At 33.8% G+C, this 27,848-nt stretch overlaps 1 protein-coding gene across 1 annotated transcript in view; it reads right to left on the reverse strand.

The window, feature by feature from the left end:
* The window catches only part of LOC129216454 (sushi, von Willebrand factor type A, EGF and pentraxin domain-containing protein 1-like), an 82,546-nt gene that overhangs the window by 36,136 nt on the left and 18,562 nt on the right, over positions 1-27,848 (reverse strand). Inside the window, 9 exon segments of the mRNA XM_054850671.1 lie at positions 3,598-3,798; positions 6,069-6,177; positions 11,354-11,484; positions 13,850-14,101; positions 17,595-17,774; positions 19,470-19,652; positions 23,038-23,199; positions 24,126-24,329; positions 25,124-25,337. Coding sequence (XP_054706646.1) covers positions 3,598-3,798; positions 6,069-6,177; positions 11,354-11,484; positions 13,850-14,101; positions 17,595-17,774; positions 19,470-19,652; positions 23,038-23,199; positions 24,126-24,329; positions 25,124-25,337 — 1,636 coding nt within the window.

Consider the following 27,848-nt stretch of genomic DNA (forward strand, 5'->3'; position numbering starts at 1 on the left):
GACCGAGAGAAGACAGCGTTTACAACTGGACAAGGCTTATGGCTAGTGATGCCTTTCGGCCTCTGCAATGCACCAGTTACGTTCGAGCGTCTTATGGAGACAGTGTTAAGAGGACTTTCTTACGAATCCTGTCTGGTCTACTTAGACGATATCATCATCGTGGGACGCAGTTTCTAAGAACATCTGGCAAATCTTAGGAAGGTGCTGCAAAAGCTTAAGGAAGCCAATCTGAAGTTAAGCCCGTCCAAATGTAATTTGTTCCGCCGGGAAGTGAACTACCTTGGTCACATCATCTCTTCTGAGGGTGTACAAACCGATCCAGAAAAGGTATCCGCGGTCAAGAGTTGGAGTCGTCCCGAAAACATCCATCAGCTGCGAAGTTTCCTGGGGCTCTGCACGTACTACAGGAAGTTTGTGAAGGGTTTTTTCCAATATTGCACGACCTTTGCATAAGCTGGCGGAGAGCAAGCAAAAGTTTGAATGGTCCAAAGAATGCAAAGATGCATTTCTACGACTGAAGGAAGCTTTAACATCAGCGCCTATTCTCTCATATCCTCAGCCTGGAAAATCCTTCATCCTAGACACTGATGCGAGCCACGAGGGTATCGGAGCTGTTTTATCCCAAGAAATAGACGGCAACGAGCATGTCATCGCTTACTGGAGCAAATGCTTATCAAAGCCGGAGCGAAATTACTGCGTCACCAGAAAGGAGTTACTGGCCATAGTGAAAGCTGTAGAACACTTCCATCATTACCTCTACGGCCGAAAGTTTCTGCTTCGGACAGATCATGCCTCGTTAACTTGGCTTTTGAACTTCAAGAATCCAGAAGGCCAGATAGCCAGGTGGATACAGCGGCTCCAGGAATATGACATGGAGATCAAGCACCGAAAAGGGTTGTCTCACGGTAATGCAGACGCTTTATCAAGGAGACCCTGTCCTGAGAACTGCAATTATTGTTCTCGAATCGAGAAACAGTATGGAACGACTAGCCCTACTGCCTATCAGGTGACAGTGACTCCAACATCACCAGAACCTGATCCATGGAGTGACGACCAAGTTCGAAAAGATCAACTTGAAGACCCCGACATAAAACCAATTTTGGAGTTCCTGGAGAGTGACAGTCGGCGACCTAGCTAGCAGGACGTTTCCATCTTCAGTCCTGCAACAAAAAGATACTGGGCTTTATGGAACTCGCTCCATTTACGGAACGGCGTGCTACACCGAAAATGGGAATCTGACGACGGCAAAACATCTAGGTGGCAGTTACTACTTCCCCGATCAAGGATTCCAGATGTTCTGAAAGAAATACATAGTAGTGCGACTGGAGGACATTTTGGTGTCTTGAAAACCCTCAATAAAGTTCGGGAGCGCTTCTTCTGGAGCAAGGCGAAGGATGACGTGGAGAAGTGGTGCCATTCTTGTGACGCCTGTGCTGCTCGTAAAGGACCGAAGAAGAGAAGCAGAGGGAAGCTACATCTGTACAACGTTGGAGCTCCTTTCGAACGAATTGGGATCGACATCCTGGGTCCTCTACCAAGAACTGCTGATGGGAACAAATACATTCTTCTTTCCATCGACTATTTCACCAAATGGCCCGAAGCGTATCCCATTCCAGGTCAAGAAGCTACCACCGTAGCAGAGACTCTAGTCCAACATTGGATCTCGAGATATGGAACACCTTTGCGGATTCATTCCGATCAAGGGAGTTATTTCATCTCTGCTGTGTTTAAGGGCCTATGTCAAATTTTCGGAATTGAGAAAACTAGGATAATACCACTACACCCACAATCGGACGGCATGGTGGAGAGATTTAACCGCACAATCCTGAATAATCTCTCGCTTATGGTCTCCAGAAATCAACAGGATTGGGACAGGATTGTTATTATTGTGTTTGCTATGCATTATTGATTATTATTTAATGTGTGTATTTGAACTTGTGATAGAAGTTTGGCACCCTTGTTTCAGTATCTTTTCATTTACTCATCAAACCTTTTTAGGTACTGATTCATTTGATGAATCATATTTTCTATAGTTGAATAGAAAATATTTCATTAGAAAAATATTTCATTTTTCACTTCTTCTCTAGTTTGAAAATCTGATTCACTAATTATATTCCTATTTCGGAGGGCTTATCTCCTCACTTTTTAATAAGTGACTAAGGTAACAACAAACCGAATTTATTTTCCGTGCGACTGTTTAAAGTTGCTTCCAGGACTCTATATTGTCGGCAGACTTCGTTAAAGTCCATGCCACCGTTTCTGGAAGCTACTGTAGCACGTTACATGCTCTCACTTGTCCACTGGCCATATGGATGTCTCACTTGCCAAATCGATTAACTCCATAAAACAAAGAGTAGAGAAAAGTTACGAAGAAGATGATGTTATCCATAGGAGTGAATAGACCGTCGTGTTACATTTTCTGCCATCACATAATCAGAAATGTATTGAACCAAAACTTAAATATAAATTCAATGGTAAAGCATTATTACAGCAGAAATCAGGATTTTTTTTTAAAAAGTGGAGTTAATCGATTTGGAAATTGAGGCATCCATATTTTGCGAATTTTTACTTTTTTTTGGAACAGCAAAAGTTTTTGAAACTGTATTATTATGTTTCAAATTTTTAATCAATTTTATTCAAAAAATACCTTGAAATTATGATAAAATATGAGTTTTCATGAATTACTGAGATTATTGTTTTCATTGTCATATTTTTTCAAACGATTGAGCAATTTTCAAAGGTAATTGAGCTGAAGTTACAACAATATTTGAGATTTTCCATGAATGAAACACTTTGGCAGGTGGTTCATTCATGGAAACACCTAGTGATCCATTGATAGCAACTGCGTCATTTTGAATATTCTTATAGGTGTGACTGCAGTTACGAATCATGATGAAACATGATTTATGGGGAATTATACTTGAAAGGGTACTCTTTTAAGTCAATGTTCATGTTTAATTGATCAGTGATATTCAAATCATGTTATAACTAAATGAAAATCTCAATAATTAGTAAGATAATGGTAGAAATCTTTTCTGACCGATTAACAATGTGATTGAATAATTTTAGCTACTTGACGACTCTGCAGTAGACTGTTTTCAGACAAAGGAAGGTACTAAAACTGATTACGTGTCTGCACAAACTACGGGAAATACCTTTGCGGTCTACTCATAGAGCCGGTTCATTGACGGCAACCTTCCCCTATATAGATTGATTTACCTATGCAACTTTCGAATTTAATACTTGATTGGTACGATGAAACAAGCTGTAGAATCTAACCAACTGTAACAATCTGTCATTTGCGTTTCAAAAAGTCAGCAAGAGCTTGAGTTTCAACCTTGCTTAAACACCGATAAAATGTAGCCTCGAAGTGAAAATTATTTGAACAATGTTTTCTGTTGCATGACATTGAACTTACATCACTGTCTTTGAAAAATATTGCAACAACATTCAGCTTTTTATATTAAATAGAAAGGTGAGCCGTAAACGTGAAAAATATTTTAATACATTTAGCCTTTACGACTAGTCAAAAGTTCCATAACTTTATTTGAATATCGTTTCATTTCAAATTTCATTATTACAATTATCCCTACTTACTGGAACAGTCAGGCCAAGGAATGTGCATAAACGATGGTTCTGTCACCCACTGCGCTTCAGTGTTACAGATATACCAATCAGCCACCTTTTCTGAAAAATCGTACCTTTCATTGCAGTAAGCACGACAAAACTGTCCGTACATCCAATCATGGCATACAAATGCACCATTATCCGGAGGAGGATAATAAGGACAAGTTGTACCTACAAAGATAATGATGAGATTTTATATTTATGCAATATTTAAACACTACATAAAGGGTACTTTAGTTTCGTAGTTTTCCTTTCGATCGAGTAACAATAGTTAGAAATAGTTAAAGAAGAATAGTATTTTATTTCGCCAGTGGAGACTGGTTATCATTTAGGTTAGAGAGAAGCAAAGAGATGTAAGTGACAAAAGAAAACTAGTATGTTGTGGCCATCCTATATTTCTTATAATTCTGATCCCCTCTCCATGCCTGACGAAGAAGCAATATTCCCTACAAAGACAAAATTACACACGCCAAAACTTGACGACCATCCCAATTCCCGATTTATCTCAAAAGCAAAGCAAGAATGAAAATTGAAAATTATTTTAAAAGCGTTGCTTAAAAAAATTACAAACATTTATTTGCCAACAAACACAAGATGGCACCAGTTAGAAAGTTTAAATCATCGCGATTTTCTGGTCATTTTCTAGCAATTAAAATGACCCGAAATACGCAGACGGCAGTCTGTTACGATTTATCTTTCTTATTGTTGCATTTATAAAGCTACAGTAAAACCTGTAAAGTTGACCACCCTTGTAAGTTGACCACCTGTCTATGTTGACCGCTATTTTCAGGCCCAGAATTAGATCTACATTATATATTTCAACCTCTACAAGTTGACTACCTGTTTAAGTTGACCACTAAAGTAGTACACCGCAAGTGGTCAACTTACACAGGTTTCACTTTATTTTTATTAAAAAAATATAAATAAATAATAAAAAATAAATAAATAAAATAAACTGAAATAAAAAACAGCCCTCTTCTCCCCTCCTCTATGAAGCGATTGGTGCCAAAAGTGAACCAACGCCTGTTTACATATTGGTTCACATTTATTCCGAATTTCATTCAGAACGTAGCATTACTTCTTGAAATATGGCACTCACAATGAAAAAAAAAAAAAGAACGTTTGATGGCGCCTCCCTCTTTTCAGCTATTGACGCCAAAATAGAATCAGCTCTTATACACTCTAAGGGCTACTTGTCGATAAATTTTTGTTTGATTCCGTTCATTATTTCTTGAGATACAGCAGTCACAATTGACGACAAAAAAACGTTCTATAGCTCAACTCTCGTTTGAGCTATTGTCATCAAAATTGAAACAGCACCTGTACCTGTTAGGGGCAACACATGGAACATATTTTGTTTGATTCCGACAGTTCTTTTCCTGGGGAATAGCAAGCACGCATAACTCAAGAAACGTCCCATTGGTCCACCCTCCTTGGAGGAATTCGCACCAAAAACCATTGGGCACAAGTTCACATAAGGGCACATATGTGTACCAAATTTCGTTTGATTTCATGCGGTAGTTTTTGTTGTAGAGCGGCCACAAAAAACTGGTCGCACACACACACACACAGACAGACAGACATTTTCCAAAAATGATCGAAATGAACTCAGCACACCAAAACGTTCGAATCCTTCGAAATTCGAAAATTTGCACAAATCCAATACTTTCTTCTATATATTAGATATAGAAGATATTAGATATAGAAGAAGTAAAAATTTGGAGATGACCAGTACAAATAGTAGGTGAAACTCTCCTCTCTTATGGCAGGAGATAATGCTCTGGAAGGTGCTGCTATACAGCGTGATTCAGAAAAAAAGTTCAATAAAAGTCTTCCTAGGACTTTATCATTAAGGGGGTCCGGGACAAGTTTTGAAAAATAATTTGAAATTTTTTGCTCTAATTCAGAATTTATTTAATAAGCAAAATCATAACATGAATATAAAAAAAAAATTATTTCATTTTTTTTCTTTTTAAATGAGGTTGGTGTAAATCACTAAAACTCAAAATATTCTTGGTCGATTTTCAAATTTTTTTCAAAAAATTATGCCCAAATGTCTAAGCTTTAATTTTTATTCGGTGATTAAAAAAATATTAATTCAATAAAAAATAGAAAATATTTGAAGAAGAATTTCGAAATTTTTTTTTTTGAGTTTCGGACTCCCTTAAACGCGTTTTATTCAGAAGTTGAAACTGTCCACTTACATCCTTTGCTTCTAACTGCTTCATTTGACTTTCGTAAATAAAGTTTTTTTAGAAGCTGTTTCTTTATGATTTACAAATAATACATTTGACCTCCATACAACGAGCTTCAGTTACCATTAAATTGCCCAAGTCACAAAACATATCTACTGAGGTTGCCATTGGTGCCCGAAAATTACAATATCCTGCCAGACCAAATAAAAGAAGTTTAAATAATTTCAACAACTTTTTTATACTTACGTGAAACGATGACTTTAAAGGTACAAGAAGCTGTATTACCACTCCAGTCTTTTGCTTGGTAAGTGACTTGATGACTTCCAACGCTAAATTCGTCTTCAGAGTGAGCATTCTGGAAAAACAAGAAAGAAGTAATCAAGAAGTCAAAAGAGTAAATTGGGATTTATAATCGTTAATGATCTTTTTATCAACGCTCAACTCACATTATTTCTATATCATGTTTTTATACCATGCAACATAGGATATTTGCAAAAATAAATAGTTCAAGCTAAAATTTGATGGGTGCGCATTTCAGTTGACAATAACGTTGTGGAGTGTTCTGAGAACAAGTAAACGAACTTATGACCACGTCTGATATCCAGAGATTTGCTTTAAAATTCTTCAATTTTAATACAATATAAAAAGTAGAACAAACTAAAAATTGAGGGGGAAAAAAGCTTTTATATGATCGCATAAGTTATACTGTGAAGGAAAACCTTAATTTTCAAAATACCGTCAATACTACAACTTTTAATCAAACCGTTTGAGGTTGAAGCAAAAGTAACATCGTAGCATAATTATCATTATCCTGAAACTGTTTCACTAAAGGAACGACCACGAATTGTATGGAAAGGCAAACATCCGGTTAACAGGCGGAAATGGACGCACCTATTTGTTTTTAGGGATGTCAGCGTTTGCAAATGTATGTTAACCTCTAAATCAAGCAGACTCTCATCCAAATGAGCGGAACACGCTCATCAAATTTTTACTTTCCCCCTCATTCAGATAGACCCGTCATAACAGAACGTTTGACAATTCCATACGCAAAAATTATTTAATCACAGGCCTTATTGTGAACTTCTTTATTTGAATTAACATTTGATATTGATTCACTGCGCAGTGATTGAAACTATTGAGAATCCGCTGGTTCGAGGCCTCGACAAACTGATTCAAACCACTAAGAAAAAAAAGCTCAGTAGACCAAATATTGAACATTGCTGTTTATCAGGCCCTTTTATACTGATAAGCTGAGAAGTTACCCCTCCCCCCATCATCTCATTTTCACTCACCCTCTCCTGGCTAAAATGCTCTCAACGCACCAGCGAGGGTCCGCAGACAAGTTGCTCTTCACCTCGCATAGGGACGGTAGAGTTGCCGGCCGAGACTGATGCTTGTTAAAAAGCGTGAAACTAGTATTTGGATGTCGTAACGACTGTTTGGCATTTGCTTGAAATGGCAAAAACTCTCCCCTTTTAACAGGCTCTCCTTTTTAAGGTTTCACATTCACTTCACGACGCGAGGCACACCACATTTTCGGACCCTCGATTATATGTTGAATTCATTTTACCAGAGTGAAAGTAGCTAAATCAGAGGTTTATTACCTCCAGTTTTGTTATGGCTATTCTAGACTGATGATGGTTAATATATGCTTAGAACAGTCTTTGGATGCATAGCGAGCTGTTTGGTGTTTGCTTGTTGTGAGTCTCTCCGATCGGCTACCTCTTCAAGCGACGAAAATTTAATCGATCAGAACTTTTCTCCATTAATTTAGTACTAATTTGCCCTTTTATTTAGTGATTAATCCAGATGCCTCCTCCCGAAACGATTGCATTTTCTTCCTAAGTTCTGGAAAAAGCAAACTATCCCCTTGATGATGTATAAGGGTAAAGTAACATTGTATTTTGTCAAATCGGTTATCTCCCTTCTGATTGCAGTTTCCTCTTGCTTTGGGTGCTACAGTTACCGGGTTCAAACCCGAGCCGAGCTTTTTTGTCGTTTTTGTAGAGTTTCATGACTTAAAGCATTTTGAATCCTAATAATAGTGAAATAATAATTTAAATTCTTTTTAAAAACTGCTATTGCTGTAATATTAACATAAATGTAAAACTAGTCTTTAAATGTAAAGATTATGTTAAAAAACCACAGAGTGTCTCATAAACGAGCATAACTTAATATTGCTAACAATGATTAAAAAAAACCACCATCCAAATGGTTAACGTTAGGGCAAAAAGAAGTGCATGAAGATTGATTTCAACTGTCTTAACTTTCTTATTACTATAGAAATGATCCTATGAAGTACCTATAATCTTATTTTCTTATTATTAGTTATTTAACAGTAAGGAACAATCGAAAGCGCTCCACCCCTTTTTCTTATATTTCATTTAGTTGTTTAGTTCTTGGTTTTATTTTTAATTTTGTATTTTAAGTTCATTCGGCAAAATAAGGAATATTCAGTTGTGAGATAAATATTCTCCCATGTTGAACATAAGATTTAGATTCAATGATTTTGTTTTCGTCACGATACAAACTCCATTGAGCTCATTAAATGATTTTACCGAGATAAAACAAGTGAAAAGTTATTCTTCTTCCCCTCAGTACTATTGTTGTCAAGGGGCAATTCGATGTCAGACCAATCACTTTCTTGACTTCGTCATTTCCGATTTTAACAAAATTTGGTGTGAGGGACACATATGAGAAGATAAGTAATCCTGCCAATATTTTTAGAATTCTACTTTAAAAATTTTAGAAAATACAGGGCTGTTAAAAAAAACTGAAAAAAATACGAAATAGACAAAAAGTTGTGTCATACAAATGACTGTAACTTCCCGCCTAATTATAGTAGAATAAAAATGCGAAAGCTATTGTAAAGCCAAAAAATAGAGCTTTCTATTGATGTAAAACATGACTTTCTTACGACAGGTTTTAGTTTTAAGGTCATTCACCGTGACTTTTGACCTTGAATATCTCAAAACATGCCCCCTTAGAATTTCTTCAAAAAATATATTTTATAGCTCTAACACTATTCTTCCACTACACCAAAACTTGTGCTGGGATCGCAATGACAAGAAACTAAAAAAAAAAAAAAAAAAAATCAAGAATGTTCACATGTTTTACATTGCGGAATTAAATATGTCAGGTCAGTCCCCTTCTTGACCCCCATGGTGAGGGGGTTCCGATGTTAATGGAATTTCGTCTGAATTACACCTACAACGCAACTTTTGACCTTGAAAATCTTAAAACATGCCCTCTTAAAATGTCTTTAAAAAAATATATTTCATATCTCTGACACTATTCTTCCACTACACTAAAACTTAGATTGGGATCGCCATGGCAAAGTACGGAAAAAAAATGAGGAATGTTCACATGTTTTACATTGTGGAATTCCATATGTCAGGTCAGTCACCTGCTAGACCTCCTCACCATTTCCGATTTTAATGAAATTTCGCGTGAAGGACACATATGACAACATAAGTAATATTGCCAATTTTGAGAATTCTACTTTAACGAACTGATGTGTGCATCACATGACTTCCTTTTACTCCAATTTAATGTCATTTCCACATTATTGGCAATTTTAATGTGATTCAATTGTTTACTCCCTAAATATCACCGACAATGGACAAATTGAAACCAAATTAAAAAATAAATAAATAAAAATTGCCAAATTTGTTGCCAAGTTGGTGACAAAGCTTGGGGACCAAAAGATTGGCGATATATCGCCAAATTACAACACCACTTGAGTTTACATCGAAATTAATAATGATTTCCCCCCAAAAAGGGGCAAAAGATCCCCTTAGGAGCATCCGAACGCAACCAAAAGGGAAGGTGCACAACTAGGCCATACTAGGAGTCTACGTACCAAATTTCAATTTTCTAGGACATACCGTTTTTGAGTTATGCGAGATACATACATACACACATACACACATACGCACATACGCACATACATACGTACATACAGACGTCACGAGAAAATTCGTTGTAATTAGCTCGGGGGTCGTCAAAATGGATATTTCATGTGTCTGTATGTTCCTAGGCATATATCCACGTGTGGTCGGGTCGAAAAAAAAACTCAACATTCTTTCGCGAGTGAGAAAAATGGAAATTAAGGCCGATTTTTGAGTGAAAATTTTTTCGCGAATACAATACTTCCTTTTTTTGTAAAAGGAAGTAAAAATGTTACGAAATACGGGGTTGCTAAAAACTGCCATGTATTTCGTAAAATAAAAAGTGAGAAATAAACGGAAAGTTGTGGCATGCAAATAACTGTAATTCTACCGTAATTATAGTAGGACAAAAATTCAAAAACCATTGTAAAGTTAAAGAATAGAGCTTTTTAGTGGTATAAAACATGACTTTCTCACGACAGGTTTAAGTTTCAAGGTTCACCGTCTGTCAACGGTGTAAACGTTTTAATGTGTTCCCCATGCTTTAATTTACCGTGAATTTTAACCTTGAATGTCTCAAAACACGCCCCCTAAGAATCTCTTTACAAATATACATATTATAGTTCTAACACTTGTCTTCTTAAACTTAGGCTGAGGACGCAATGTCAAAGTACTGCAAAAGAAATCAAGAATATTTACATACAACTTCCCGTAACTCGATCGAACTATTGATAACTCGAAGCTATTATCCGGTCCCGTGGGACTTCAAGTTTTCGAGGATCAACTGAATTTTCGATAAATGTTTCACAATATTTTTGTCCTATTATTATTGTTTTAATTTTTGGACGCATTATTATCATGAAGTACAAAGAAAACTCTGCCATTATACGGGAAGCTTTGTCATAGGCTAAAACTTGCTGTTTTTATTTCCAAGATCTGTTGCTAACTACAGCTAAAAATTACGGTTATCAAAAAATAAAAGTCATATTCTAGCTCTTATTTAAGAAACCTGTCGATTTATCAAAAGATGCATACTTTATGAAGAATACGCCCAAAAAATTAAAACAATAATATTAGGACAGAAATAATGTAATGCATGTAACACAATTTTGTAAACATTCCTGATTTTTTTGCAGTCCCTTTTCATTGTGGTCCCAGCATACGTTTTGGTGTAGTGGAAGAACAGTTAGAGCTACAAAATACTTTTTTTTAAAAAGAAATTCTAAGGGTGCGTGTTTTGAGGTATTCAAGATCAAAAGTCACGGTGAATGACCTTAAAACTTAAACCTGCGGTGAAAAAGTCATGTTTTATATCAATAGAAAGCTCTATTCTTTAGCTTTACAATGGTTTTTGAATTTTTATTCTACTATAATTATGAGAGAAGTTACAGCCATTTGTGTGTCACAACTTTTCGTTTTTTTTTTCGTCCTTTTTCAGTCTTTTAACACTCTTGTACTTCGTAAAATTTTTCAAGTAAAATTCTAAAAATTGGAAGGATTACTAATCTTATCATATGTGTCCCTCACACCTTTTGTCGTTAAAATCAGAACTGGTGAGGTCAAAAACTTATTATTATTATTTTTTTTGATTGAACAGCCAAGAATTTAGCCTATTTACACTGCTTAAGAATGTGCACTTACTTGCCAAAGAATGATGCGTTTTCCACTGTTGTCTTCGAATTCCGGTTCCTCCCACTTGACTGAAGTTTTGGAATCAGCTGTGCTAGCTTCGATTTTCGAAGGACACAGCAATATATTTGGTGGTTCTTCATCTGTGATAAGAAGAGAAGAAACGAGATGTCATAGATACGGTTAAAAAAAAAAGAAATCCACAAGTCAAAAAAGTGGAAGAATAAATTTTTTAAATTGAATGTTTCTGACGAATTTAAGTTTCCGTAATCAAAGATTGTCGGCATGTTTGGAAACATATTTTATTTAACTTTTTTAGACTTTTTTTTTTAAATTTCTGTTTTCGATATTTTACCTCTCCATGTTCCCGAAAATTACAATCTTGCATACACTCTTTTCTATATTTTAAAATATTTTTATTCGTACTAAATATCATGCAAAGCCAACACGAAGAAATTACAATATTTTAAAAGTCATATTATCTTTTCTTTACTAATAATAAAGCTCAAAGTTTGTCTGGATGTTTGTCTGGATCGTTGGATCTTTGTGACGCTTAGAGCGCATAGACCGTTCTGCAAATTTTCATGAAATTTGGCACAAACTTAATTTGTAACACAGGGGTATGCACTTCAAAGCGATTTTTAGAAAATTTAATTTTGTCCTTTCTTTTATTCCACTTTTAAGCCCATTTTCACATGAATTTGATAAAATAGGGAATAAATATTTCAGTCACATTTTTAAGTTTTAGATGATTTAAAAGCTTGGAATTTTCTGCACAAGAAGTTTGTTTGAAGTTTCTACAATCATTAGAAAAGCTGTAAGAGTCGTTTAAAGAAAACCAAAGTCCAAGGCTTAATTTCAGCAAGTCAAACGATTCTAAATGATTAAGCATGAGAATAAAATCAAAAATTAAAGTTAAATGGAATTATTTTTGAAACGGAAATTAACTTTTGTATGTTAATTATGGTTACGTCTTTTACTCACTTTGATTGTTTCATTACTCTTTTTTTTTTTGTATTTTGTTTTGAACATTTTTAAAAACGTAGTTATTTTTGCTATTTAAAGTCTTTTATTTTATTGGAAACAGTTTAAATTCAAATATTTTAACTATTAAGAAAAAGTTGTCTGCTTTTATTTTTTTTTACTTTTTATGAAATTGCTAATATTGCTATTACAACATTCTTTCTACAGTGTTTAATGTTGGAAAATTTGTTATTTTTCGTTTTAATAAGGTAGGAAAACCTCCTTCCTCTTTTGAAACAAATGTCCAAGGCTTCTGCTGGTTTCTGTTAAGCTACATGCTAAGTTTTCAAACCTTCCAAAAATATGAAGAGATCTTGAAAAATAAATAAATAAAAAATAAGCATAAGTGACTTTAACTGTAAGTATACAGACAAACCCAATGACCTATTAATATAGTTCTATGGACAAGCCGTGCAGGTACCGCTAGTAATACATGAAGTATGGTATAAAAATTAAAATAATGGGTGTCCCAAAAGGTCGTTTACAAACTTCACACATGCTGGTCTGCCGTATCATGATAAAAAAGATTTACATAGTAACGTTCGCAAGCACAATGCTGGCGCACTACATGCACACAAAGTCAGACACTAACGGATGAACAACATATCGCATTTTTTTTACACAAAGACGATTTACACAACATTTTAGTTTTTAAGCAAGGCTTAAAGCTGTTGTTGAAATTTGCTGCCTTTATCTGTCATACATGCGTCGCAATGACAAAGTACCGACCGTCGTAATAACGATCCATTCTGACAAGATTTCACCGATCACTGCGTTGTAGTTGCAACGTGATTATGAGAGCTGGCGGGACGCAAATTTTAGCAACTGCTTTAAGCTTGAATTAAAATCTAAAATGTTGTGTAAAGTAGTCTTTGTGTAATAGATTTGAGACATGTTGTGCATCCGTTAGTGTCTGTTAGTGTGCATGTAGTGCGCCAGCATTGCGTTTGTGAACGCACGCGCCTATGTAAATCTTGTCCATCATGATATGACAGACCAGCACGTTAAGTTTGTAAACGACCTTTTGGGACACCCTGTATAGTATAAAAATAAAAATGTAGTGTAAAAAATAAAATATATTGTTAAAAATGTTACAATTTAAAAAAAATTCTTATTTACTTTAAAGCCGACTAAATGAAAATGAAAAACATGTTCTAACTTGCTTTCATTTAAATATCATTGGTATGGAAAATTCTTAAGCTATAAAAAATTTGAAGAATATTCATTCGATTAGTGCTTCTAAGCGTTCAAAGTATTATTGCGTACGTTCTAGTGAAGTAGGAAGGATAAACTCTCACAATTCACAAAAGCACATTGAACCGCATGACCGAATTTTGTTTACATTAATAATTTTTTATTCATCGAACTATTGCGATTGAATTTTCAGAAAGAAAGTAGCATTTTTTTTTTTAAATTTTCAATATCATGATTATTTTTAAGACTTATAAGAAATTTGTTTTAAACAGTTACAAAATGTTTCTTTACCTTTAACTTCAATGGTAAAACTGCAATTTGCTCCCAAACCTGAAACATCTATGGCTTCATACACGATAATGTGATGTCCAATTGTAAACCAACTTCTTGGGAATGTGAGATGCGGAATCGTTACAAGTTTTGGTGGAAATCCTGTGTTATCTATTGGTTCAGGAATTTTCCAATCAGCAAATGCTTCACGTTTGCCTTTCTCGGTTTTCAACACTAACGACGGTGGACATTTTATCTCTGGCGGTTGAATGTCTAAAAATTATAGGTTCAAGTTTCGTTCACAAATAAGAAGAAATAAGACAAAGTAAAAATATTTTTTGTGTAAAAAAACATAACATGTTCAATGAAACACCAAACAACATAGCATCAAATTGTCTAAAGGTTATAGTCATAAGTTCAAGTTTCATACACAAATAATAAAAGAAAAAGTCTTCTTTGTATAAAAAAACATAACATGCTCAATGAAACACCAAACAACATAGCTAAAAGTTGTCTAAAAATTATAGTCATAGGTTCATGTTTCATTCACAAATAATAAAAGAAAAAGTCTTCTTTGTGTAAAAAAAACATAAAATGCTCAATGGAACACCAAACAACATAGCAAGCAAATGAAATAATCTTTAAAAACTTAGTATTCTAATTGAAAATCATTAACTCTTACATGAAAAGAAGGGCATGCATACTAACTAAAGTTTTGTCATTTAATGTTTATTCAGTTTCTCCGGTCCATAAGGAGGTGATTAGAAGCATTTTCAAGAAAATTCCCTCTCTCGTTCACAAAAAAAAAGCACTGTTTTACATTTTAAATTAATTGGAAATGTATAATTGTGTCCGTTTGTAGACGTAAACACTTTTCGTGATATTAAAAGCTAACTATTAAAGTTAGATAGGGTGACTGACATTAAAAAGTAAATGCAGAACAAAATCCCAGTTTAGTCTTTAATTTCGTAGTAAAACGTTTGCACGTAATCAACTTAAAAAGTTCTACCTCACTTTACTTTTTCAATTAAAAAGCCTACATATAAGGCACATGCACAAAACAAAGTCAATTTAAATTTTAAAACTACTTCATGTTTTTGATGAAAGGCAAACAGTTTTGAAAATTGTCCAGAAAGATGCTTTGTTCATCACAAAAATGTTGTTTTATCGTCTTTCTTTTACCACATTTTGATTTATTGTGCTAGTAATGGTTCTTAAAATAGTAAAAATCAAAAGTGAAAACTAATGTTGATATTCACTGCACACGAAATGATTTTACTCCTCCTCTACGAAATTTTTGCAGTAAAACAGACCAATATCTTTACATTGATTACTCATCGCAAGAATTCTTTGATAACAAAAGTTCTGATGGCTACCAATGTACATGTCATTGACATTATTTTATAAGAACCGTTTAAGCACACCTCACACTACCGTCATATTGATAAGCTTGTGAATGTGAAAGGAAAGGAAAGCAAAGGATCGTGTGGTGTTTCGTAAATAGCAAAAGAAAATAATAATAGCTCTTATATATTTCTTTACCTTCACAAAATGGCTGGATGTTTTCTCCTTGCATCCCAGTAATCCTCCCATTTTCGTTGCACATCTGAAACATTGGTCCATGAAGGGCAAATCCATCATTGCAATAAAAGGCACATACTTCGCCGAAAAATAACTTATGTTTGCGTGAACAAGTATGCAATCCATTTTTAAAATAGGATGGAATTCTACACTCGATTGCTAGTAAGTAGAAAATTAAGTTCATGAAATACAAACGAAATTGGTTTTAATATTTCAATAAAAATGTACATATAACGTTATAAAATAAATATTGCCGGTAGGTAATATAAGTTAAGTATACAAGAAATTTAAAAACATTTCATACTTGGAAGTAAAAACCTTTGTAGAAAGTTATACAACTGACATAAACTTCTTCAATTCGAGGCAGTGTAGCCAGCTAGTTAAATATGTATTTAAAAGGTTTCAAAAGTTTAAACTTTCGAAAGTTGAATAACGTGGGGCAAAGTGAAATAGCGGAGCAAACTGAAATGGTAAAATCGTTTCACAGATTGCTGCGCCAGCTATTTAAAATATTTTAATTACGTTCTTAAACATATAGTTGGCTCCAGTCAATCAATAAACTGTTCTCAAAGTATATAATTATACATATCATTTTCAAAATTTACTACCCTACGTAGTAATAGTTTTGTGCTTTATCAAAATCATTTTCCGTTATCATAAAATGATAGAGTTTCTGTAATTAACATTTAAATATTAATTGAGATCTACTGATGTGAAGTACAGTACTTATTTAGTTAATATTGAGCATGTTCTTTAAATGTTTAATGGCACGCGGGGCAAAGTGAAATAGTTCATTTCGTTCACTCATTTATTACATAACTAACGTATTCGTCCATTAAATAATTCATTTACATTCCTTCATTTTGTAATTCAGTTATTTATCAATTCATTCCTTAATTGATTCAATTACATTCCTTCATTCCGTAATTGACTTATTAATTCATTCATTCCTTAATTGATTCATTTACTTTCCTCCATTCATTTATTCACTTATTTTCTTATTCATTCCTCATTTTATTGACTCACAAGCAACCCTACCCAAGTGTGAACCACCGATTGAAATAAAACTTTGCACATCGATAAAACACTTAAAAATATTGAACAAGTATTTTTTTATATTATTTTTATCGGCAACAAGCACTTTTAACGGTGTGAAATTTACCCTTAAATATTGGACAATTGGGACATTAGAGGGTACATTACCCTCTTTTATTTTAAATTTTAATTACAAATATTCAAATAATGATTAAAAATTTGAAAAACCTAAAGAAATTAAAGTTGACATGTATCAGGATTTTTCTGAAAACTTTATTTATAAGAGTACGCCATCTCTCGCATTTCAATAAAATTTGGCATGAAGGCCACATATGACAATGTAAGTAATCCTTCCAATTTTTAGATTTCTAGTCTGAAAATTGTTTAAAATATAGACCTGTAAGAAATGTGCGAAGAAAATGAATTTTTTAGTAGTTCTAATTATAGTAGAATGAAAATTGAAAAAGTATTGTGAAGATAAAAAATAGAGCTTTCTATTTATATATAACATGATTTTCTTACGATAGATTTAACTTTTGGGGTTATTCACCGTGACGAGGTAATATTGCAAAGGATGGTTTACAGCAAAAAACAGTATTTTCAGAATAATCCTGAAACATTACATCAAATTTAGTTTTTTCAAATTTTCATTCATTATTTGAATTTTTGTAGTTGAAATTTAAAGTAAAATAATGTATTTTATTCTCTAATATCCCAATTATCTTAGTTGTCGATTTCTCCCCGTTAAAAGTGTTTCTTACCGATAAAAAAAATATATACGTATTCAATATTTTTAAGTGTCCTGATGCGTCCTAACGATGTGCACACAAAATTGTTGATTCAAACTTAGGTAGGGTTACTGGTCAGTTATTTTTTTCAATTAGTTAGTTAATGAATTAGTATATTCTTCCCTTGTTTAATTGTTAATAACTAATTTATTCATTCGTTCATTTATGCATTCATTTGGAGAAAAATATTTTTAACAATCAAATAAAAAATATTTCATTAGAAAAATATTTTATTTTCCGCATGTATTTTCAATGTGAAAAGTTTCTCCCTTTTTTAGAGGTAAAAATGTACGCTTAACATCATTATTTAAAATTATTCCACCGGTATACGCTTAGAACAACCCTGAGAGTAGAATACTTACGTATGCAACTAGTGTACACGCCGGACCATTTTTTATTGGGCAAACATTCTCTTATTTCGGATCCTTGCATAATGTTTCCCCTCTCGCAATTAAAATAGCATTTTTTGCCAGCAGTCATGTGGTTAGATTCACATTTGATGCGTCCATTTCTGGGCGCCCCGAGAGGCAAGCATTGCATTTCTGCCAAAATAATAATAATAATAATAATAATAATAATAATAATAACAACAATAAATAAATAAATTAATTAAAAAACTTTTTTTTAATTCTGAAATTTTGAATTCAAATTATGTTTTTCGCAATTACGAGCTGCACAGGACTCTGCTCATTGGAGTTATTTTTAGAAATGGCTCCTGTTCCCCCAAGTCTGCCCCTCCTCTTGGGCAGTTACGTGTGCATAGTTGTGTGTGTGTAGACCTGTGTGAATGCATGTTGGCGTGTGTTTGTGAGTGTATGTGTATGAGCAAGCGTGCGCGCCTGCAGAGGACGATGGTGTTAAAAAGGGAACCACAATATCAAGGACGGTCAAATGAAAACAATTAGCAATCGTGATTGCTCAAAAGCATCATTTTCATTGAAGGTAAATATTGATATTTTAAAGAAAGTAAACTTTAATCTACAACAGTTGATATTTAAAGGTAAAATGAACTCTCAAAAAAGTACAAAAAACTTTATAGCAGTGAACATTAAGAAACATTTTATGCTATTCACAAAATCTGTATCAAACGCATAAGGTCTGGTAGAAGCAGTGCAATGATAGTAACAGAACAAAAAAAATTTAAAAAAAAGTTAGAATTTTAAAATTTTTAATTCAATTATGTTTTTCGTAATTACGATTTGCGATAGAATCCTACTCACTTGGTTTCTTGTTTATACTAATGGCTTTTATCGCAACCATAATTTGAATAAAAGACGTCAAAATTCAAATGAATGTCACTGCCCAAGTCACATGGACGCCGCTGCCCAAGTTAAAGGACATGCTCGTGGAGGCCCGTACACCAGAGGAGTTTGCATTATAAGCATAGAAAAATAAAATTGAAGGACATCCACTACTGTCCATTGAAAAATTTTAAGGTTTACGAGATTTTGTAAAAACCTTTCTTTAAATTAAATGTCCTACAGTCTGTGAAAAACATTGTATTTATTTTTAAACCATGAAGTAATTTTTTTATTACGAAAATTTCCGTTTGACATTTTGAGTTTAAATTATCGTGACTGTTTAAAGAGTACGAAATAAAAAATGCATTTACATTCCTAGAAAATAGAGGATGGTGTATTCTTTGGAGGTTTATTGCATCAATGAATGTTTGTTTTCAATTGACCTGCGTACAAACTCCTAGCAATTTGTCAGAACTAATGCTGGCATCCATTATTTTAAAGGCCACCACTATCGGCGGATTGCCATTACCCCTCAGAAATTCGACATCCATTTTCTCACGAGATGGAAGCACCTGCGTTCTCACGATACGAAATTGCACTAGGAGTGTATTTAACCGAGAGTTTCAAGGGCTGAATAGATACTGATGGGATCATTACTATGCCGCATAATCATACGGCATGAAAGCTAACGACTTTCCACATCTTGAAAAGATTCTGACCGGAGCTGGGTTCAACCAGCATCATCCTTGGGTTTATGAGGCCAGCGTTTAGCCACTACGTCAGCCTCTAGGCTTCTTTTGCATGTAAGGAGACAAGAAAACTTCAACGAATCATTATCTGCCATTGACTAGTATGCAGTCAATAACAAGTAATATTTCTACGATTCATGGTATTGTTGGTCCCTGTTGCTTATACGCATTTCAAAACTTATACTCGACTAACAGAAAAGTTTAAATAATAGAAACTATATAGCTAACTCTTCTTTTTTAATCTTACCTCGACAAACTGATGCTTTTCCAGTCCATTGGCCGTTATGCTGGCAGGTCCGAATATCATTTGATGGATCTACTAATTCATAACCATCGTTACAAATGAAGTGGCAACTCGATCCATACGTATTAGGACAATTTCCCAACAAATCACCATTCGTTGGCTTCTGCAGAGGGGGACACTTTACCACTGGAATTGAAAAAATAAATAAAAGTAGAAAGAAATAAAAAAGTTTTCATCCATAATCTTCTTAAAAATACGTATTTCTGTTTCGAGTATAAGTGCAAAAAATTGCATCACAAGAAGAAGTTCGCCCACAGCCAAACTACGCAATTTTTCCTTGTACCACCTTTGACAGCTAAATCTTTTCATCAATTCGCTTAGGCAGTAAATGTTTTCAAATGCTCTATTTTTGCAATTAGAAAAATTTCCTGAAAACAAAATAGTATTATTTTTTATGCTAACAGAAAGTTTTTAGTAAATATAAAGTTAGCTCCTTTAAACTATTTGACATAATTATTTCAGTTAACTGTACCTGCTAGGATCTCCGGGTTCGAAAATGATGAGGAAATGAGTGAAAATAAATAACGCAATATTGTAATCGAAACGTTTCACCTAAATCAGGAATTCTGTGTGGAAGCAATAATACTTCTTAAAGTGAACAAAGGGAAACTAATAGCTTCCTAAGCAAGACAGTACCCAAAATAATTTTTCGGGATGTGTCCCGTATGGGGTATCCCGTATGGAGAGCCGCGGTAGCTTTATTGGTAAGTCGACGGTCTCGTAACATAAGGGTCCCGGGATCAATGCCAGCCGGATCGAAAATCCTCTGTGTTCGTTGATGGTGACAAGGGTCGTTAAATATGTTGTGGTCACAAGTTAATCAATACCTCTGCTGGACCAAGAATTGCCCGCTTGAGGTCTATATCAAAAAACAGAGCTGTCTTCAAGTTCCATCCAAACGGGTAAATCATTGAACCACAATTCCTGGTGGGTTCAGGGGATCCGAATGGAGTGTGATATGACATGATACCTATGAAGCACAACGAATTGCTATCACAGGCTCAGAGCAAAAACTGATTCTAAATCCTAAAAAGTATGTTGGAAATCGTTGGTTACACTCCTTTATTTAGTTTTTTTGAGACCTGCAAAAGAGGTTGTTCGACTAGTCGATGATGGACGATAATGGTCAAGAAATTACTTTGCTTGGCGTAAAAAAATTGATAACAAATTGGCGATATCCTGCCAAATTTGACGCCAAAAACGAATTTTCCATTTCAGTGTAAACTCGGCGATAGTGACTACCTATATTTTTACGAAGCTTTCGTAGAATCCCATATTTAACCTCTGGTGACTTTTGCTATTAAAAATCTAACAAAAATTGTTCTTCTTGCCAAAGGTCTTGGTTGCTCCAGGGGTATGTCATGCTTCAAAAGTATTGCATTTACGTTTTTTAACAAATAAATTATGCTATAAAGTAATTCAACTATGCCAATGAATTGAAATAGTAAATATCTGTGTTTAAGTTTTAAATCTGAACAACGTATTATTGAACTCTTCTTGGCATTAATTCAAGCAGTTTTCTGATATTTAAACGAACAAACGTGAAAGAGCCGAATTATATAATTAAATAGTTTTTCCCTGCTGGTTTGGCAATCGACAGTAAGCTGATTTTTGAGAAAAACAACGTGAGTAATGTTAAGCTGACCTAGTAATGTGAAACTAATCTAACACTGCCCATATTTTATAAACTTAAATCTGAAGAAAAGTTTCCCAGGAAAGACCTTATGAGTTTGGGAAGTTCCTTTTTCCTCTAAACTGATTTTGGGGGGGGGGGGGGGGGGGGGGGGGGAGAGAAGAGAGTAGTTTTCCAACAGTTTTTTGTCGGTGGTTTATTCATATTTTCTAATAGATAGAATGGTTACAAAACCTATTGCTGCCGGAAATATTATGAAAGGAAAAATAAAAATTTGACTAGAAAAACGACAAAATGTTTCCTTCCTTGCCTTCAATGAAGATTTTCTTTCATCTTTTTTTTTTTTTTTTTGAAACATATTGGGTTTTTCACTATAATGCTAGTTGAAAGCTTCCTCTTTTTGCTACTTGGTGTAGAGAATTTCTCTTCCCCTCCTCCTCCTACACTTTTCCCTTTTTTTTTCTTGTGGTGCGCCAGCTAACTTTTTCCCTGATAAAGTCCTCCGCCCAAGTTTACGGAACCATGTTGTTGACGTCAAAGGTTTAATGATTGTTCTGTTCATAACATGTGTCAACTGAAAAAAAAAAAAAAAAACGAAACTTTGCAGCTTGTGTTAATTTATAAACAGCCATTTCTTTATTGTTATTTTATTTTATTTTTTCAGTTTTCAGGTTTAATTTCTGCTATTAATTTGATTAAAAACGTTTTCAGCCCAACAGTAGAAAATTTCACATTTTAATTAATCGTTACGCATTTAAATGTTTAAAAGACCTAATTTCAGCTTTTTTTTTGCTTACGATTATTCTCACAAAAGTGGAAAAGAATGTCGAAAAAAAAAAAAAAAAAGAAATGAAAAAAGTCCGTGTCCGAAATTTTAAGAAATGAATACATAAATGAGAATTAAATGTTAAAAAAATGTAATTGAAATAAAAATGATAAATAAATCAAAATAAAAAAATTGAATGATGATAATGAAGTTAAAATGTTTTTAATTTTCAGCATTTGATTTCAGTATAAACTCGTGCATGGGCGCCCATATGCAAAATTTTAAGGGGGGGGGGGCTCAGATATTTTCACCATGGCTTAGCTGGATATTTTCCCCATTGAAACCGATTGCAGTACAGATTAGAGTTATTAAAATTTGACATTTTTAATAACTTATTCATTAATGACTGGAAAAGAAATGCTTTTGAATTTTTGCAAAGGAAAAAGTACTAAAAGCAAGGAAGTTCTCATTTCTAAGGGGGGCGGGGCTTAATCCCCCTTTTGACCCCCTATATGAGCGCCCTTGAACTCGTGTAAGTTTTAAGTAAACTGAATTTTGAAGTTAATTTTTATAAGTTAACAAAATACTTTTTTTTTACCTTACTTTTATTTCTGTTTCTATTCAAGATGTACATAAAATTTCCGCAAAAAATTGCTGGGAAACTTTTTATTTTCAGTAGTCTTTTTATGTTGTGCATAAAAAATGTCTTTTGTACTCAAAATGGATTAGATGATGACAAAATCTTGGAATTTGATAATGAATGTAGAGTATCGTCTCTAGACGTTAACTTGCTTGAACAGAGGTAGACCTAAAATTTGAAATAACAACGTATAATTGCGCACAAAATGCAGATTACTGCATACAATTGTTTCGGGGTTACAAGGAACCCCTTTTCAATTCAAAATAAGTGAGCTTATGGATAAAAAGACATCCGACAAAAGTCAAAACAAAAAGCTATGGGTATGTGGTTTATGCACCCATACCTTCAGTTATATTATAGGTCAGCGGCATTAATGAGTAGCTCAGTGTTATAACTTTTAAACAGCTGTGGAATTTCAAAAATGTATTTTTTGCAATGAACTTGACCTGTTTAATCAAGATTATTTACTTACATGTGCACGATATTCCATTGGAAGGGTTTCCATGATATCCATCTTCGCAATAACAATCATTAATGGAGGTGCTAGCTGCTTCAGCAGTGGTAGAACCTTTTGGACATTGAACACACCGTTGAACAGGCTCTAGTTTAGACTTGTACGTTCCTCTTGGGCAAGCTACAAAAAAAAAAAAAAAAAAAAAAAAGTATCAATACTGTGACGTTAAACAATCGGTAGAAGAGACTTTAGGATTGAATTTACTTTCTATGCTTTTCACGTGCTGTTAAAAGCACTTGAAAGACACAATGATCGGGTGAATGTAAGCGTGACAAACGAGAGAGGCAGCTAGCTTTGGAAATTTGTCTTTGGTAATGCGTGATTTTATGCTAAACCAAATAGTTAAAGCAAGTAGAGAGCATATTTTGCGTTGTAAAAATTGCTGAATTTAAATCATCAACCAACATTTAAATCTATTATTTTAGAAAGGGCATAAGTCCAATCAATGCAACTTTTCAGAAATCAATAAAATGTGATTATTTCATTCAGAAATAAACTAAATTCAACAAAAATTTTTATGACTAATCTAATTGAGCCGAAGACAAACAATGTTTCGTAAAAGTTTCATAAAAACAAAGTAAAAACTTATTACAGTTATTATCATACATTTTTTAACAATGTATTGAACAAAAATGAAATTATTTCTTTTAAAATTCGTAGAACATCAAACCCGCGTAGTATTTAAATCAAGTTTTGTACCGTGTAATATTGAAACCGTGTTGTAGAATTACCGTGTTATACGAGGGACGCCTGTATATGACCTCTCCAAAAAAGGTCAAAGAAAGCAGCTTAATTTTTTTAAAAAAAATAGATCCTAAGCAAAATAATGCAGAAATTATTTATTGCAAAAAAAAAAAAAAAAAAATAAATAAATAAATAAATAAATAAAAAAAATAAATAAATAAATAAATAAAAATAAAAAAAAAATAAAAATCGTTTTCTTTCTGTCTGGTCAAATCTAAATGGGCTCATGTTTAGCATATAATGTATTCAATCTGTACTTCTGCTCGGGTGTCTTCAGAGAGCTGCCCTGAAAAATATCTCACCTTTGCATCTGCCAGCTAGACCGGACAGCCCATAGTATCCGGGACCACAAACGCAGGTGTGTGTTCCTGAGAGTAATGCACAGGAACACCGAGCGGCATGATCGCAACAACCAGGATCTTCAGGCTCTCCCTTGTACGGACTGTCACACAAATGATCGCAATTTCGCTTTGAGTCTTGACTGGACCACGAATTTTCGTGCTGATCTTTGAAAATAAAAAAGAAATACGATGAATAAATACAAGACTTCAAGAGTCTAAAAATATAAATGCTCTTGTACAACTGATAGAAATGTTTTCAGAGGTTTTACTAATCAAAGTTCTCAAACAGAAATGTTAGTAAAGAATAGGAATACTCTAATAACATGTAGGACAATTTTGACGATCTTTTCATTTTTTTTTCCTTCTTCGTCTTTTCTTTTTAATGTAATCAAAAACACTTAAAATCTCTTTACAAAGCGTGGCAATGAATAAATTTAAGATATTAATGTACTGTCTTTCCCAATGAGCTGAAATGTTGTTCAACCTTTGTAAGAAAGCAGCAGCAAAAGCAAAACAGTAGCCAGCTGTAAAAAAAAACATAAAAATGGGAGTGTTTTTCTATTTTAGCTGAGAAGAACAATTAAATACCTCTTTACACATAGTTTGAGGTGGGAGGGGGTCCACAAAAACTGCCACGCTTCAAGGGGGAGGGTATCAACTATGTGAGAGGGCAAGTGTAATCAAATTTATTAGTCGCCAGTCGCCACACTCTTTTCTCTTTTATCGCCACTTTTTTTTTAATAAAAAAATCAATTTGAATAAAGGAAAATGTAATTAATTCTATAGCATTAACATTGATTGCAAGCTCAAGTGGGATTCAGGAAAGTAGTGACTGGGTGGTGAATGATACGAAAATTTTCAGTGGTTCTTTTTTTTACTTAGTCGCCTCATGGCAAGTGGCGACTACTAATCTTGAGTTTTACACCCTGATATAGATTAATAATATTAATAAATATTACCTCCTCGAATTTTTCTTGCCAGCCTTTTGAAGTCTATAAAACGAGCGCTGTTGTAGAGATGTTGTAAGCTACTCGCCAACTTTTGGAGCTCTGTTAAACGAAATCTTCCAACTCCAAAACAAAAAATTTGAACTCCTGAAGCTTTTAACCTTGCAGCGTAAGGAACAGGGTCAGCACCTTTTGTATGGTAACCATCACTTATTAAAATTAAAACCTTAAAAGAATAAAGATTTGTTTAGCTAAAATAATTATAAAATTACAAAAATCTCTACATATATTTTACAATTATAGTTCAAATTAAGGTAAAAGATGCTATTATGTCTCGAGTGATACTTTTTTTAGAGTTCGATTGCATTTTGTGTCGCCACACTAAGTGATTATGTTTAGAGTAATCCAAAATTTTTAATACCCTCCAAAAGTTAAAAAAAAAAAAAATCCTTTGTCATAAATCACCAGCGAAAATATATGTTCATAACGTTTCAAAATTACGTACCTCAAAGCGAAAAGGAAGTAAGTCACATTATGGTAATTTTACAGGAGATAGGATTTTTTTTCCTGGCGCATGCAAAGGACGGGACGCGCGTTCTTTTAACCCTGGTAAAAAGTTGAAAAATAATTTTTTTAAAAGAATTACGTCACATGGTTCGATGCGGAATACGTTTCTACATACAATGCACAAATTAACGGAAAATCGCAATTTTTGGACTTACGTCTGTCTGGCTCTAAGGTACAGAATTGAAAAAAAAAACTTCAAAAATTACACTTCACTAAAAATTGTGGATACGCGTATTGGTGTTATAAGGAGCCTCTTTTTTGATGTTGGAGGGGAGGGGAAATGCTTTTGAATGAAAAGGCAACCGAAAAAAAAGGCCGTCAGTTTCACCCATCGGGTCGAAAATTCTGATTCAACACATCGACATAATATGAAATCACATTTTTTTTTTACTTAAGTGATATAGTCTGATTTAAAAGTTTTGCCCTTCCAACCAAAAATTATATAAAAAATTCAGCATCACTGCTTGCGAGCAAAAACATTTAATCGAGGCGTTTTTTTTTCCTCATAAAGATTCCCCATTCAGTTCCCAAGCATTAACGTGGTGTCTATCAGCATTCAAAAGAGACGCGCGAAATACTACTTGATGACACTCGGTTGCGTAGCAATTCTAAAATTATGACATTGTGCAGCAGAATGATGACATATTTGTGTCACTAGTCTCACCTTGGCCCTGACAAAGAATTTACTTCCCAAAATAACCTTGAGGAGAAACGTCACCATGTCATCCTCGTGTTGATGGTGTTTCGACATCAATTTCTTCGCACTTCAATCAGTATGTTTCTACTTCAACTTCATAAAATGCAAATAATTAAATAAAAGCTTTATTTATTTATTTTTTAAAACCAAATTCAAGGAAAATATAAGTTAGTTTTATACATAAATAATTGTTGTTAATACTTTGATTGTAATTCAATGTGCCAACATCTTGTAAAACTATAATATGGATAAACAGGATGAGATGGAAAGGTAAACACGCAATTTACAAGCAGTTTTTGAGTCACTAGGGTGGGACAAGAAATGCTCTTCCGATCAATAACATCCATGCCCTGACCATGACTAGAACCTGGGCCCTTTCGACGGTTTGTTTTTAATACATTATAAAAAAATATCAATGAAATAAGAACAAAAATGGAAGTTAAAATGGAGAAAAATACTGGTGATTTTAAAAAAAAAAAACCGTAATACTACTACTACTCTTAACTGCAAACGATAAAAGTTTTACGTTGTCAGTATGAAAAGATTTTGGCTCTATGGCTTCTGCTTTGAGAAGTTAAATTACGCAATTTCTCAAATTAAAAACAAACATCGGAGCTATTCGCCTTTTTAAAGTTTGATGTTTTTTTTTCCCTTCTTTAGAGCTTCACAACTTTCAGAAAGGGACACATGATTGCTTTTTGCTCTCATAAGAAGAGGGAAAAAATGAAAGAACATGAAAAGAAAAAAAATATTTTTACCGATGGCCTTTTAAAGTATTACACTTTGCTTCTCCCCATTATGACAAAGAAGTATTTCTGTTTTAGCATCTTTTTTTTTAGTTCCATTCTTCTTTCAGTCCTTCTTTTTTATTAGAGTAGTGGCAAGTAAAATATGACAAAATAGCATCAGTAAATAAAAGTATGACAGTAGGTTACGGTTCTCGTAAAATTATCATTAATTCGGATACAAAATAAGTTATTTTAATAAGAGTAGTTCAACTCTGATGTAGCAAAAAAAGTTTCTAAGCATTTATCATCCCCGTTATGTATTTCACATCATATTTATCATTTATAATGTTGCATAATATACTACAATGCAGGAAGAAGTGTTCCAAAAACTTGAAAAGAAGTTCCAGACACCGATTCCAGAATTATTGATAATGAAATTAGTAAGGGCACACCGAAATAGTTTTTTTTTTTGGGTGGGGGGGCGGGGAGGAGGGCAGAAATTCTCAGTTGGCCGAATGGAGCTCAAACTTTTGCAGTATGATAAAACACGGGTATGCGCACAACTCTACATTTGATGAAAGGAGGGATTCTGTGATTAAAAATTGCAATATTGCAATTTTGTCCTCAAATTTTCCGAATCGTCGGACAAAATTTGCCGAATAAGGAAATTGGAGTGTTCTTGTCTAATAGGTGTGTACAGTATTTTCTTCTTCTTTTTTTGTAAAATATGCAGTTAAAAACTTAT

Source organism: Uloborus diversus, chromosome 1 (genome assembly GCF_026930045.1).
Source record: "Uloborus diversus isolate 005 chromosome 1, Udiv.v.3.1, whole genome shotgun sequence".
Classification (NCBI taxonomy): Eukaryota; Metazoa; Arthropoda; class Arachnida; order Araneae; family Uloboridae; genus Uloborus; species Uloborus diversus.